Source organism: Homarus americanus, unplaced genomic scaffold (genome assembly GCF_018991925.1).
Source record: "Homarus americanus isolate GMGI-L3 unplaced genomic scaffold, GMGI_Hamer_2.0 scaffold32583, whole genome shotgun sequence".
Taxonomy (NCBI): domain Eukaryota; kingdom Metazoa; phylum Arthropoda; class Malacostraca; order Decapoda; family Nephropidae; genus Homarus; species Homarus americanus.
This window is the reverse complement of record NW_024713129.1, coordinates 14,937,970-14,953,508: the sequence shown is the minus strand read 5'-3', so window position 1 is coordinate 14,953,508 and position 15,539 is coordinate 14,937,970. Positions and strand designations below refer to the sequence as shown.

Genomic DNA, 15,539 nt, shown 5'->3' with positions numbered 1-15,539 from the left:
ATCATACAACTACTATATCATACAACTACTATATCATACAACTACTATATCATACAGCTATATTACATGATACACCATCTTCTTCCATTCATTTTACTGGATAATAATTCTAAGGCATTCAGGTATAAACTAACTTCTACTAAGACCCCATGAAAACACAATTACTGTTTCAATTCCTTAATTAAACATGCAGATGAAAACTCCTGTTATGAACTACAATAGTACAGTAGTTTCAAGCCACAAGTAAGTAGACAGGTTAGCAATGGGCCACCCAATGCTCTTCATTCTACAATCAAGCACTAAGGAGAATATACTGTTTATACAAAGGTACACATATGCATTTCGGTGATTTTTTTGCGCAATGCTTTGTCATGTCAGAACACAATGGTAGGCCCATTGTTGTCGGTGGTACAGATTAGAAGCACTGGAATGACTGGTTCAGTTTCTGCACGAGATTTACCCGGGTACAGTATTTTTCTGAATTACTAAATCATGAAATGTTGTTTAAAAAAATATACATATCCATTGAATTGTTGTGACTGTCTATGTAGATGAAAGATGCTGTACCCACACCACACAGCCGGGCCTAAAACCCTGGTCAATTAGGAAGGTTATAATGGAGGGCAACTTACCATGTGGGCCTGGGGAGGAGGTGGAGGGGGTGCATAGTATTTCATCATTTCCATGAAGTTAGCAAGCTATGAAACACAGGGAGGGAAACAAGCGTCACTGAGGGGGTTGTAACTCTCTATTTAGGGGAGGAGATGACGTTAGACAATGACATTCTAAACTACAAATGGTAATACTGGATTATCTCTGCTTAATTCACTGGGTATCTCTCTCTCTCTATATATATGTACAATAAATTCGCATAACATGGCAGTAACAGCAAAGTAATCTGTTATACCCTAAGTCACTGTAAAGACAAACATAGTACTGTACTGTATACATGGCAAGTCATCCCTACTATCAATCACTTCTCTCAACTGTAACTACTAAATTACTTTACTAGATGGCATGCACTCTTCTTACTAAATTAGGAGATGGTAACCGAACTCAGTAGCATGTAGCAGGTGTTCAATAGAGAAATCAAGTCAAAAAAATACCTTAATACATAATTCAAAAGGTACTACCAATTACCTTACCTGGAAAATAGTTATCACTACAGGTATTTAAAATGTTCTGAATTACTGTATACTACTACTTTAACCTGACAAGAATTATCCATTCCCAGAGAGTACTTCAAAATATGCTTTAAATCTCTAATGCACCCTAAAAATATTCTGTGATAATATAAATCCTCCATTACATTACAGAATCTAATGTTTCATTTGCTTGTTCTGCAAAATGGAGCAGTTTTTGATCTTGCATTTGCATTCCCACAGTTTTTATCAAAGAAACTGGGTTAGTTCTTTTACTGAACATCAAATTTAAATGATTACTTTTATTTTTTTTAATTTCAAGGAGCCACACAGCTCTAAATGTTGGAAATGGGAGACACTTTATTATACTGTACGTACAGGACAGAACAGAATTGGAAAGAGAGGATTTTTTAAAACAAAGTTGTTATTTGTCCTGTCACAGATCTTTGCTTACTCGTGCCATTTGTTCAGTACAGGTACTGTATTTGTTCTAATTAATCAAGGCTGATGACCTAGGTTACTGAATTCGATCACTTAGGTTTGATTAACCTAGGTTAAGATGGGTTTGGGTTGAGTTTGCATGTGAAAGAATTCAGAAATTCAAGATCAGCACCGCCAGCCAAGATCAATCAGAGCAAACGCTAAACAAATAGAGAAATTAATTAAAAGATTCATGATTGGCCAAACACATTAAACAATGCCATTTTCATAAATTTGAATTCTGGAAATTACTGATCAATTTAAAAACTGCCTGATATCTTAACAACTGTGAGGGTCAAGATTTTCTTTTTCACACTCTGGCTCAATGACTTGCACTGTAAGACCAAAAATTGAGAATTATGCATTACCCTGTACTGAATATAAACAAAACAAGAACATAATCAAAATGACTGAAACCATGATGCCCACACACCTTCACTTAGAGCATATTAGCCCACTAACAGGGATGCAAGGCTACAAGAACTGGTAGATAACATTGCATATATTTCAAAACCCAACATATAGAAACAATCTGACCAGACCAAACCAGAGAGAATCTAGGTAATACTATATGATCTGTCACACAAGGTCAGGAGTTGTTTTGAGGTCAAGGGAGATTTAACATTCCCATCATTCAAGTCAAGAATAAGTGAAACTCTTTAATGACCTGATGCATAAACAGCTTCACCTTCCCTACTGTATGCAAGTGAAATATTTAAAGTAAGTGTTAAATGAGAATAGGAAACAAAGCGTTGTACCTAATTCCACCTTTAAGGGAAGTCCATCGCTCATATGACTCTTGGAATTTTCTCAGATTTAGAAGTTTGGTTAAGTGAGATTTTGGTACTGTTGAATTCAAAGGATTTTCCATTTTCAGGATTTTTTGTTTATCTTGTTTTAATTCAAGAGCCTCTACAACACACACAATAAAACAACTGCATGACTGGCTAGCTTCTGTGGCTGAGCAGTGCTAGAAAGTGCACTCTGACCTTGCTTAGAAAGTGCTCATAAAACAGCAAAAACAACCATGACCTAATTCACCACCCATAATGACCTTTGTGCTGACCCCAAAATAAAACCATCTCTCACACTGACGTCACCACCTTAGACAATTTCTCTCACAAAAATGCACATAATGTCTATCAAAGGACACAACTAGTAACTGCAACAGGCCAGGATGATTAGCCTAAGGTGAGGTGAGGCAGCTAACCCACTGTATCGGGTATAAAATGAATGTACGATGGTTGAATGATACCCTAACCTAACCTAACCATTGCCCATCTTTTAGCAGCTCCTCTTCTGGATTCTTTAACCATTATCTTTGCATTCCTTCTCCTCACCATCTCCCTGTAGTTCTCCTTACTACCACATGACAAGCCTTTCTTGCCACTACCACTCACATGACCTTCCCTTCACCTTAATGAACCCTCCCTACCTCTTAATACCACCAGTCCTCCTCCTCCTTACTTTTCTTGAACCTACACACCTACTTGGAATTACCCTGTTCAAAACCTCAATGTAATTCCTGCTATTCCTGCTTTGAACTGTTAACTCTTGTTGTTATTTTATCTATTGCTTCAGCCATTCTCATAGTCTATCGTCTGTGCACTCTTCAGGTAGATATTTTAAGCATGAACAAACAATAATAATTCCCAAGATGGCACAAGACAACAAATCACATCACTGTTAGAAGTACAGTATATGCACTCCTATCAACTAAGCTTTTACTTGGATGTTTATAAATCTCAAACAAATATCCAGAAGCAAACAATGAAGCTGCAATGATTTAAAGCAGATGAGTGTACCCAGAGGACTATGAGTTTATAGTCAGCTATGGTAAGAGATAGTTTCATGAAAGACAAAACTACTAAGCCAATAAAAAGGTGAGTGAGTTAAAGTGTGTGTGTCTCAGCATCTGTATCTGTGTTTACATAAAAGGAAAAAAAAATAACATCACCTAAAGAATTAAAACACTCACCCCTGGATACATTCCCATAAGCTTCTGTACTTGAGGGGCACCGGTTTGTGACATACTCATTGCCTGGAAAAACAAAAAAAAACAATGAGAAGTAGAGAAAGAGAGAAAGAATGAGATTACCCAACTGTACTCAACTGAACAGGAGGCACAAAAAACAACAAAGAATTAAAAGTATGATGTATCCCCTCTATAGACAGTCTTCGAAAGGCTTGTGAGACCACTTGACAGACCTGCATTGTTGACATGGCTGTATGAGACCACCTGAAGAATCCCCACCCCAGCTTATTTCACCTAAAGATTTTACCATTTGTCTAATGGTAGTCCCTGCTGCTATATGGCATCACAAAAACTGTGACCAAGTCCCAGGTTGCTGATCTGACTTTCTGCCTCATTTACACACAATTGCGGGGTCTCAATTGTTGATTTTTTTCATTTTTGCATTTCTTTATGGTTCTTTATTATTATCATTACAGGTATTATCATTATTATTAGTGTTATTATTATTGTTATCATTATTTCATTTTTAATTTTGTATTATAAATTTTATTTACTATGAATTATTATTACAGTATTTTATTTTTAATTTTGTATTTTTATTATAAATTTTATTTAATATGAATTATTATTATATTTTCGCCCCCCAGGCCCTGATGTGGGTCAGTGACCTGTGCCCAGGTGGGCTAATCCCCATATAAAAAAAACACACACACACAACTATACTGAACAAAGGACTTAAAAACACAAATCTTCAACTGTAATAACAAACCCAAATCAAAGCATTCATTAAAACCAATGATTCATAAATGAAGCAAAATCCACACTACAATTAATGAAATATTGAAAGACTACCTGTACCAACTAGGGCTATTCACTGCAGTCTTTACAAATCTTTTTTTTTATTATTATTCAACAGATTAAGGAGAAGCTAATCCCTCCCCCAGATTAAGAAGAAGCTAATCCCTACCCCAGATTAAGAAGAAGCTAATTCCTCCCCCAGATTAAGGAGAAGCTAAACCCCCCCCACCCAACTTAAAAACACCTTCAAGAATCATATTATCTTACCTGTTGCATCATGAGCTGGGCGAGGACTGGGTTACTCATGTCTAAGCCGGGCGTTCGCATGGCCAAGAGTGACTGCATCATTCCCTGCGCTGACAGAGGATTCCCGCCCATCATGCCCAAGCCACCCATCATTCCCATGCTCGCTGTTTTGGGGATAAATTACATCATGTGAGAGAAAAGGAAACATAAATGGGAAACAAATAAATAAATAAATAAATCACAAGAAAAAACTCCATATTAAGAAATGTAGTTTTACAGTTTTTTTTTATTATTTTCGTTTTTTTTACCTGTATGAAAATTCAACGGTAAAAAATATGTAATAAAAACATGGCCGTGGCGACTTGTGTTTACACATTTTCAGCTTCTATGGACTATATAAATTGACAATGAGAATCTCTCTTATAATTTTTGAACTTGGCCCACTGTAAGGAACATTGGCTAAATTTGGATGCATTTACACCAGTGTTCGTGTACTGTTCCAACAATATTTACTGGTAATAATGAATTTTACTGCCCCCACCCCAACCAGATCAACCATGAGTCAAGTTCAACCTATAAAACTCAACTTTGTCACAGTTTATCTAGATGCCTCTACAAATACAAATGTATAATACTGGAACACCACAGACTTGGGATAGCAACTCTTCGTCCCAATACCAAAGTACACAAGAGTTTGGCTTCAATAAACCTTCATAAGTGAAATGCTGTTACTTGGTCTCCTTTAACCCCCCTCCCAGGCTGGTTACTGCCACTCAACTCAACTTAGTAAAATAGTTAGAGATATCTCAAGCATAGTGAAGTGCTTAGTACAAATTAATGTAAAAAAATAAATAAAAATAATAATAATAACACAAATTTCAACAAGAAACTAAAAAAAAAAAAAAAATAATAAAACATTCTGATTTCAGAAGTTCGGTAACTACATTTGGAAACCTTTGTCTGAATGTAAAGATATTTAAAACGATACATAGGAACCCAAAGACAGAAGCACATCAAGGGATATAAACGTCAACAGAAAAACTCTGGAACAAAATGAAAGAATTAATTAAGGGGACACAAGCCAGTATGACCGAGAGTTAAAAGTTATATAACATCAAGCAAAACTATGGTGGATAGCACTATGGATTTACATTATATAACTAACAATCTTTTAAAACTCACCTCAAAATATTTACAAAAAAAAATATAATAATATCCCTTACATTATCAAGAGTAACCTGACAAGAGATTAACATGTAATGGGACACGAATCTTAGTCATGTGGTATCTGATTTTACTTTCTTCCTTGCTGTTCACACTCAAATTATCTTTTCCTCAATATTTATTACTAACTAGAAGGATCTGCAGCTTATCAAAGTCAAAACACACTTTTATGTAACATAATGCGACCTGGCATCTATTCTTTCTCACTACAATACCTTCACCTCTCACACACACACATTCCTCAATAGAGAACAAACTTAGTTGATCGCTTTATGTCTACCTCATAGCCTTCCTTCTACTGTTATTCAAATTTTAATCAATTATCCACTTCTGTATTCATTTTAATCACATGTTAGAACACAACCCAATCTATCCAAAATATGTGATGTTAAGGGAAAGCCACCAACATCTAATAGTAATGTCAAATAAAGATATACATCACTTTCAGTTTATTTATTCTACACATAGTTCTCTCATCAGGTCACTCCACAAGTTCAAAGGGAAACACTTAAAAACCTACGACAGTATTGGTACTATTAGCAAGAACATGTTAGTGGATTAAAAACAAAGCACTGCTTCTATATCAACCTACAAAAATAAAGGTTTAGCAAATTAAAGAGAGGGTAGTATAGGCATATTAAGTTTATGAAAAATGACTTCCTCAAATTTATGAACCATCAAGTTTGCATTACAGTAGACCTACAGATCATGTACTATACTTCCTACATGGACAGTGAAATACAGTACAGTGATCTCTGCTCTAAAGAAAAGTCAAATTTTGATTGAGTTTGACTAAGCTTTGGGAAATCAGTCTCATCACTTGTGTGCCAGCTGGCTCACGCATGCCGCTACCGATAACTGTAAGCAGCACAAACGTAAATTTAATAAAGTTACCTGCCGTTAGTGCTGGATTATAACCAATACCAAGACCTGGCATAGAAACCGGGACATCCGCTGTTAAAATGAAAGGTAAATGGTCACTGACCCCTCCCTTATTTCTCTACAGTATTCACATGACTGCTGCCTTATTTAAATTAGTTCACATTATTTAGGTGCAGTAAAACAGTCCTGCCCTTCCATCCCTTAGCCAAGAGGAAAATGTCAGGGTGAGTAAAACACAACAAATGAAAGAGGAATTAAATGTCATTTTTTTGTATGACACGATTCATTATGTAAAATACTGCTTCTCTTACTCTACTGCACGGTAGCTTATTAATATTTCCATTAAGCACCTCAGTCGTGTCACATCTCTCTTCACACTGCACCATACTTGGAAAGCCTATTGTAACTATAGTCTTCTTGCCCACTTTTTAATGTCCTTTCATCTCGCTCAGATACACACAGTCTGTCTATTTTTTCCCTTACATCTACTTTTCTTCATCAACACCAAGCATAATGTACTTGTCACTTGCCAATGTCATACTCCACAAATGTCCTGCTTCCTTATGCTGATACTGTACCCACACAGGACCATAATCCCTTCTCAAATATGAAGGATTAAAGTGTGCAATCCTATTTTTATACCAGAGTCCACCTATTACCACAGAACTTGATTGTCAACTCGGTTACGATGACTTTAATGCCTAGAGTACGATGACTTTAAACCCATGAGTACGGTGAATTAACCCCTTGAGTACGGTACACTAAGGATGTTGAGGGGTTAAAAATCATCGTACTCAAGGGCTTAATGGCAGGATACACAAGACAGGAAGGAAACAATAATGTTTTCACAGCAAGCAATATTTTCTCATTTTGTCAAACTCAAAAGGCCTAGTGAGGCTCCTAGTCAGGGGTTAAAAATGAACCATAGCTCACATAATTCATATCCTTCTAGGCCATACATGCAGGTTCATACACCAGGTCTCCCTAAGATCCTATTGACATCTAGTCCCAGCAAGGGAAAGGGGAGGGAAATTAGGTTACTCGTTTGTTTCCCTCCGACATAAAAAGGGCATTTCATGCTTCGTTCTTTCATCAATAACCTACAGGACAGCAACTAGTAACGAGTGTGTTTCTAAACCAACTAAGAACGGGATGGAAGAGGTCTCTTGGTAACCGAGCCTACTGTCAGCACTTCAAGGAAATAGCATATGTTTTCTACGCCTTCAAACATCTACAATGACTGTCGCTACACCATTAACATATCAAACATTACTTCTAGTTCAATATTTTCCCAATATTGTCTTCAAAATAAAACAGGTGCCACTAAAGTGATATGTATTCATATTATCTTAAGTGGCAGGAAAGTCACAGCTGTGTTTTTACTCCTCTGAACACTCACTACAGCTTCAAAACTTCTAGATACTAGTACTGTACAGTAGTTATTAGAATGAGATAATCCCCACACAGAAGTTAAATATTTCTTATCTGACATAGACACACACACACACATAGATATTAAAATTACATAAGTACTCCTATACCAGTAAGTTACATGTTCATAAAATGGTGGTGCTACAGACTACAATAACTGATAAATAAACTAGTTAACTTTTTCAATTTACTTAATATGAGCAGGTGGAGGTAATTTTCAAAATGTATTCACAACACACTCTGGGTTTTTATACACCAGGACAAGTTGAAGGTTTTATACCCATTAAGGTTTTCACGTGAAATTTATATAATTATACACACTTATGGGCTGAAAACATATGCAAAAGAGCTACGATAATTTAAAATCAACGAGCTGGGCCAATCAGGGACACGTTCGCACTGTATCTGCTTCATATATCTGGCAGCAGCACTTGTCAGTAATCCCAAACCTCATGCACCTCTGGACTGTAATCATTCCAAACTGCAGCACCAAACTACTGAAGCAAATGTCTCTCCAAGCCTTACATATGCCAAGCCATCTGTCCATCTAACTTCAATTAATTGGTACGAAATGGAAGAGCATCAAGCATTACAAACGAAAATTAATTTCACGATCTACCGGTATATTTCTCCCCTTTCGTGTGGGATGGATTAATGGAACAAGTGACCTCCAAAAATGGGTTAAAAATTATAAAGGCGAGTACAGAGTATAACAGTAGAGAGCTGAGACAACAGGTAGAAGAACATACTATCCAATTTGCCCTCATCTATATCAAGAGGCTGTATTCCTAGATAAGGCCGGTTTAAGCAAATACAGCATAATCAGATACAGTTTCTCAATGAAGTCTTCAAAGTTTTGTTGTTACCGAGGCTTAAATATTATCTCATACCATTTAAAGCCCAAAGATTCTGGTGGCATTCTTGTGGAGCGCTGTGTATATATTGTTACTTTGTGGTGCGATATACTGTCTGCAGGGTGAAGATGAATAACACACAGAGCAGACGTGCACAAACCTCAACTGATTTTAAGTGGAATTTAGCTGGAGAAAAGAAATATAAATTACAAATATGGTTTTCATGTAGCTGGTGTAAATGAAGGTGAATACTTGCTTGTACTGTTTGTGTCTCAGATGAATGAAATAAGTGAGAACAACAGACTAGTACAATGCTTGGATGCTTCTTATTAATAATAGTACATATAAGTGATTCCTCTACGAGATATCCTTTTCCTTTCAATTTTACAACTCCTAAGCTCTTGATAATTTGCCCATCCCTCTTTCACAACTGGATTTCTCTGCATCTAACATAGTATACAGTACTGGCAATCATATTCTTTTCATTGACTTGTGAACTTCACTATGTCTTAAATTTTTCTGCCCACAGCAACATATAAAATCAAATTACACACCAAAGAAAATTGTCTGTTCTTCATAAGATGACTTGCCAACAGTAGTACGTGAATACAGATTAAAGAAACAGTCTTCACGCACAAATTTAATAAGTCGCACAATTTTCCGCAGATATGACCACTATTCCCTCGGTGGTGATCATACATCTTCCAGTAACTGTACCTTTGCTCCCAAGGCCAAATGCATAATAGATACAACTGCGCCACCTTACTCTGAACGGAGGATACGTAACAAAGAAAGGTTAAATAACAACTCACCTCTGGGCTGAATGTGACCATCTGGGCGAAGAACTTGATACCCTGGTGAGTAGGCGGCTTTTGTGACAAGTCCTCGCTGTAGTAACTGTTGCTGAAGAGCTGCACGATTCTGTAGCCCAGCAGCACCAGCCATGCCTTCCAAACCTGTAAATAAAGACATGTTAAACAATTAATAATGAATCTATTACAAAAAAGTATAAATAATAAGCAAGGTTCCCCAAGGTTTCATTTAATATGTCATCATCTCTGATCCAAAGGAAGAGGAACAAGTGCCTAAGCTATACCCATGGGTATTTTCAGGAGGGGGTGTATGGGAGACGGTGTGATGTGTGTGTGGGGGGGAGGATGGGAGGGTTATAAAGATTTGAGGACGATGGTGTAGAGGGGAAGGGGGCCCTGCCTGTGACCATTAACACAACCTAAAAATAATCTTAATGTATCTTCAAGTTAGGTTAAAGAAATGTGCAATATATTCTTATGCAGTTGTGTACACTGAAAAAATATTTTTTGTAAATTTGGCTGTAACTAACTGGCAGGAATTGGTGACCTCAGTTAATCACCACTGTGACAAATAACTACACAGCAACACAAACCACAGCTGCCTACCAATCTTTTTATATTTTTTAACTGGTTTAAGGTACAGTAATGTTCTTTGTTTTTATTCTGGTACGTTTGCCTCCATGATAAACAGCGGTTCCACAATGAATGGCTAAGTGCGGGCTGAAGCACAGGCTTTGGCCATTCAATCTGTTCAACCATGAATTTTTGGCATAAAAAATTAAACATGCAATTACAAACTTGTGCAAAGAGACCATGCAACAGAGTGACTACAGCATATTCATTATAAACAAATTTTGAATGTTTAAACTTGTTTCCAACTTTACCTGAGGAAGACAGAGCTGCACTTAGCAGATCAGGCTTGGGCTTGAGGTCTGTGTGTGGTGCAGAGAGGAGAGACTGGAGAGTGAGACCTGAGCTGCTGGCACCTAAGGAGGAGAGGGTGCCACCTGGTTCCTTCTTCACTGGCTTTTCTTCTCCCTTTAGCACCCCCAAGTTTGTTCCCCCTCCTGTAAACCAAGATGGTCTTCAGTAAATCTCATCAAAACTGCAATTCATGTACAAAATCTAATGGAATAATCCTCACATAATAAAGTACAGTAGTCCTTCTTATATTGCCCAGTTCCCACTCTGTAAAAGTGAGTTGGTGATAGAAAATGCACCTATCTACCTATAAAACTTGCTTCAAAAGTACTTGATGGCAGCCATCACACCATACCATTAGGTCGTCAAGGCTAATCCAAACCGGTGGTGGTGCTGATAATATATACTGGTACACCATCTTTATTATCATACAGAAACAGGTGTGCCTCCTGTACTGGTATAACTTGATAGCACGTTCTTAAGTGATGAAAGACATTCTGATCTGTGAGGCCACCCAAAAAATGATACAAAACTATGAGGCTGTGAAAAAAAAAATATATAATAAAAATTCTGCACCAAGGCGTCCACCTATGCCTACCCGTTACACTCACCCATGGATTACCATAGTCAGGTGTTTACGAAAATTGTCTAGGGGCAAATTACATCCAAGAAGCCTTGATATATGATAAAACACGTCATCTACCTCCACCACAGTGTAAATACTATACAGTACATAAAAGTTATACCACATATAGAATAGGTAGAGATGTATTCTGATATTTGAGATAAAGCTGAAGTAATCTGAATACATTTATTTACTAATCATTTGAGTGTAAATACTAAACAGTATTATAGCTATAATCTGTGGGTCTGCAGGAATATGGCCCTATAGATTTTATAGAATTCACTGCCCAATATTTCTAAAACAACTTACAGTACAAAAATATAAGTGTAGTGTAGTGTACAGTAGTGTAGTGAGTTACTTACCTGGGACATTCATGTTGTCTGGATCTTCTTCCTCATCCCATTCATCAGAGTCACTACTTTCACTCTCCTCTTTGAATTTGTTGCCTGCCTTCTGACTGGCCTGGGGGACAAAAAATCTCATCAGCATTTTACTCCACAAAAATAATATAAAGACATTACATACAATACACTAACTTAAGAAAATGTAATGTAACTGTGTGTACACTAAGATACCACTAATTTGACACAATAGAGGAAAGAGGATATAGACACAGTAAACCCTCCAATGCCACGGGGATTATATTCCTGGGAAACACCATGGATATGTAATGCATGGTCCTCGTCCAAGTAGCGACTCACAAGGTCAACGCTGAAAATTAGGCAAACCTTTCTAGAATATTCCACAAGCATATACCTCAGGCCGAAGGAGAGTAATGCTACACTGCCCGTGAGATTATGTGCTGTGTGTGCTGCCCTTGATTATCATTTTTTAAAAAGGGTGTTGGCAGCACACAAGTCAATAGTGTGCAGTGAGTGTGGAAAGTGGGTAGCTATAAGAGAGGTGCAGTGGTGTATATGGCAGACAGTAGGAAGTTGCTGCCTCAATTATGCAATATGGGTTGGTAAGCATGTTGTCTTAACTAGGTCACAAAAGCTCGACATTTGGAATATATCCCTGGGATTGGGTCAAAGAGCTCTGCTACCTGGGTGACTTGATCAGCACTGAAGCTGGCTCAGTACAGAATTGGTGGAAGAGGTTTAGGAAGCTGTTGCCTTTATTGAGAAAAGATGCATGTAGCAGGTACGAGAAATAAGAAAAATATGATCCTGAATGAGTGAAACATAGAAGTTACAAAGAATGACATACTAAGGATAGAACAAGTTGAAATCATAATGTTGAGATAGATGTATAATGTGAATAGGAAAGATAGGAAAGCCTGTTTGGTGCCATGGGGGCGGCTAGGTACAGAGTATCGATGAACTTTTGCATACAGACAGACTAAGACAGCTTGTACATGTGGAGAAAATGGAGGAGATTAATTGGGTCAAATGAGATATGAGCCTAAAGATGGAGGGGAGGAGAGCCACAGGGGTACGTCAGTCAAATGGGACATGAGCCTACAGATGGAGGGGAGGAGAGCCACAGGGGTACGTCAGTCAAATGGGACATGAGCCTACAGATGGAGGGGAGGAGAGCCACAGGGGTACGTCAGTCAAATGGGACATGAGCCTACAGATGGAGGGGAGGAGAGCCACAGGGGTACGTCAGTCAAATGGGACATGAGCCTACAGATGGAGCGTCAGTCAAATGGGACATGAGCCTACAGATGGAGGGGGAGAGCCACAGGGGTAGTCAAATGGGACATGAGCCTACAGATGGAGGGGAGGAGAGCCACAGGGACATGTACGTAGTCAAATGGGACATGAGCCTACAGATGGACATGAGCCTACAGATGGAGGAGGAGCCACAGGGGTACGTCAAACTGAAATGAAGACAAGTTGTAGGAAATGACATCAATGTTATAAACCTGATGAGTGAAGCTGCAAGAGACTGTACAGCATGGAGAGCTGCCACAAGGTAATCATGATCAACACAAAATTATAGAAAAAGTCTGTTAAAACATTGGTGATAGTGACATAACTTTCATTCTCAGAAAAATGAAACAAATACTTACATCTTTTTCCTTTCCTTTAGAAGACTTGAAATGTAAAAAAATATATATATATATTTATTAGTTACTTGCCTCAAATAAATTCAACCATAGAGATAACTTTACCATAACATTAGATACAGCTATTGTACTATATATATGAACTCCTGTGCAAGGGCTATGGCATTTCACAAGACCTACAAACTCAGCCTTTTCAATGATCAATAATGACCGATATACCGGTAGCTAATGAACGACTGCAGTGTTCATCAGAACACAGAATATCATTTATATTTCAGATATCTTTCAATAATTCCCATCAATTACATAGCTTCCTCGTTGACTGAAAACTGCGGTTACTTGACTTAAGAAGAAAAAATAATTAAAACGCTTTCCTAATTTACTGAATGATTTTTTTAACACCCAATATCAATACTGTACTGTATATTTCATTAAAAAAAATGGCTTGATCCTGAAAATCCAATTCTATGCGAGTCTAAACCAGACAACTAACAAATTATGTCAGCCAAGACAGAGGTTGTTTACCCAAGAAAAGACTTGGCTTGGCTTGGCTTGAACTAACTCAGTGATTAATTCAAACATCTTCCCATCACACACAATTGCCAAAAAAAGGAGGAAAGAGAAGCCATGGATGACTCTCAACAGTGTGTAAATTTCAGATTATCAACCTGAGAAAATTATTTATCTTTCCCCAAACACAACTTTAAACACTAGGAGTCATCAATTGTCCTTAAGACTTAAAGCAGAATCTCCATCACCACCCATACCAAGGACTGTTGTGTAAATTGGTCTGTCAGCTACAAATAATCCTTGATTCCCCCAACAAAAAATCTGAGATCCACTATCTAGCTTCCAAGCCAGGTAATGAATTTCCTCGGGCTAAATGCTTGGAGTCCGGTTTTCCAACATGAACTCTTACACACAGGTTAAGACAGAACAACAAAAGTGAGAAATCTCCCCAAAAAATAAACTCCTCACCTTGTCTCAAACCTAAAAGTGCTCTCTCTCTCTCTTCTACCAGATATGAGAACCAAGAGGATTGTACCTTTTATACTGTAGTAACCAACTCTAACTCCTCTATAACATTCCCTACACCCCAACAACCTGAGAACCAGGTCAAGGAACTGACAGAATTCCACACTATGTAAAAGACAAGTAATGAGAAAACAAAACCATAAACTCTACAATTACACAATAGATATTCCTTGTGCACTTTTCATCCATTTCATAAAGTACAAAAGGTTTCATGTTCTATGGTAAACTAATTAGGCCTATAACAATAATAACTAAACTATTGTAATTCGAGCATAAACAGCCCACGGAGCACTTCCATAATTGAAAACACCAGAATACTTTGAACTGCTTGGTGGTTCTGTTCGTTAAAATCAGAAGCAGTCGTGAAGGTTTTTGTAAAGCACTAAAGACACCGAGGCCACAGTCTAATTGAATGTTGATTTTACTCTTGTTCCCATACTAAATTTGCATTCTCAGCATTAAAGGAAATTTTTTTTTTTAGGTTAGGTTAGGTTTGGTTAGGGTAGGTTAAGTTCAGTTAGGTTAGGTTTTTAATGGTGTGGGCCTAAAAATCACTTTAGAAATATAGATATAAACATTGTACAGTCTTAATTCAGTAAACTCACACTAAATTAATCTCATTAAGTTTAAGGAGGAACTATAAGGCACAGAACCAATTTTATAATCAATGTGCCCAATATACAAGACACAATTCAACTTAAAGAAAACTCCACAAATGTCATTAAAGAAAAATAAGCAAATTCCAGTACACATCAGGTCTTAGACAGCAGCAATAAACAGAAATGTTATCACAGTATACGTAACTGAATCTCAACAAACCACATTTGCTGAGTGTATGTTTACATTTTGGCAACCCTCAGTCAGCTTACAGTAGTATAACAAAATTGCAAAAAAACTAATACATGACTAAAATTCCATAAAAACTGTGTAAATTACCAAAGAAGAAAAAATTAACCAATGATAATTTCAAGTTTAATTACACACATTTAACTAAAAACTTAAAACGATGAAATACAGTACAGTTCCAGTTTATTAAAAAATACAACTTCTTTTGCTTTGTAGAATCCTTTTGACAACACAATTTGCTATCTCAGTACTCT

At 37.2% G+C, this 15,539-nt stretch overlaps 1 protein-coding gene across 6 annotated transcripts in view; it reads right to left on the bottom strand.

Moving 5' to 3' along the window:
* LOC121868490 (protein strawberry notch homolog 1-like) overlaps window positions 1-15,539 on the bottom strand; it is a 65,993-nt gene that overhangs the window by 38,262 nt on the left and 12,192 nt on the right. For 3 of the 6 annotated variants that reach the window (XM_042369165.1, XM_042369188.1, XM_042369205.1), the window contains exons 2-8: window positions 11,753-11,852; window positions 10,729-10,911; window positions 9,845-9,988; window positions 6,760-6,819; window positions 4,663-4,805; window positions 3,601-3,663; window positions 633-698 (exon numbers count right to left, since the gene is read on the bottom strand). In XM_042369165.1, the coding sequence (XP_042225099.1) occupies window positions 633-698; window positions 3,601-3,663; window positions 4,663-4,805; window positions 6,760-6,819; window positions 9,845-9,988; window positions 10,729-10,911; window positions 11,753-11,852 (759 nt within the window). Of the gene's footprint in view, window positions 1-632; window positions 699-3,600; window positions 3,664-4,662; window positions 4,806-6,759; window positions 6,820-9,844; window positions 9,989-10,728; window positions 10,912-11,752; window positions 11,853-13,407; window positions 13,432-15,539 lie in introns of all 6 variants that reach the window. The other 3 variants (XM_042369198.1, XM_042369179.1, XM_042369172.1) reach the window with 3 other exon arrangements.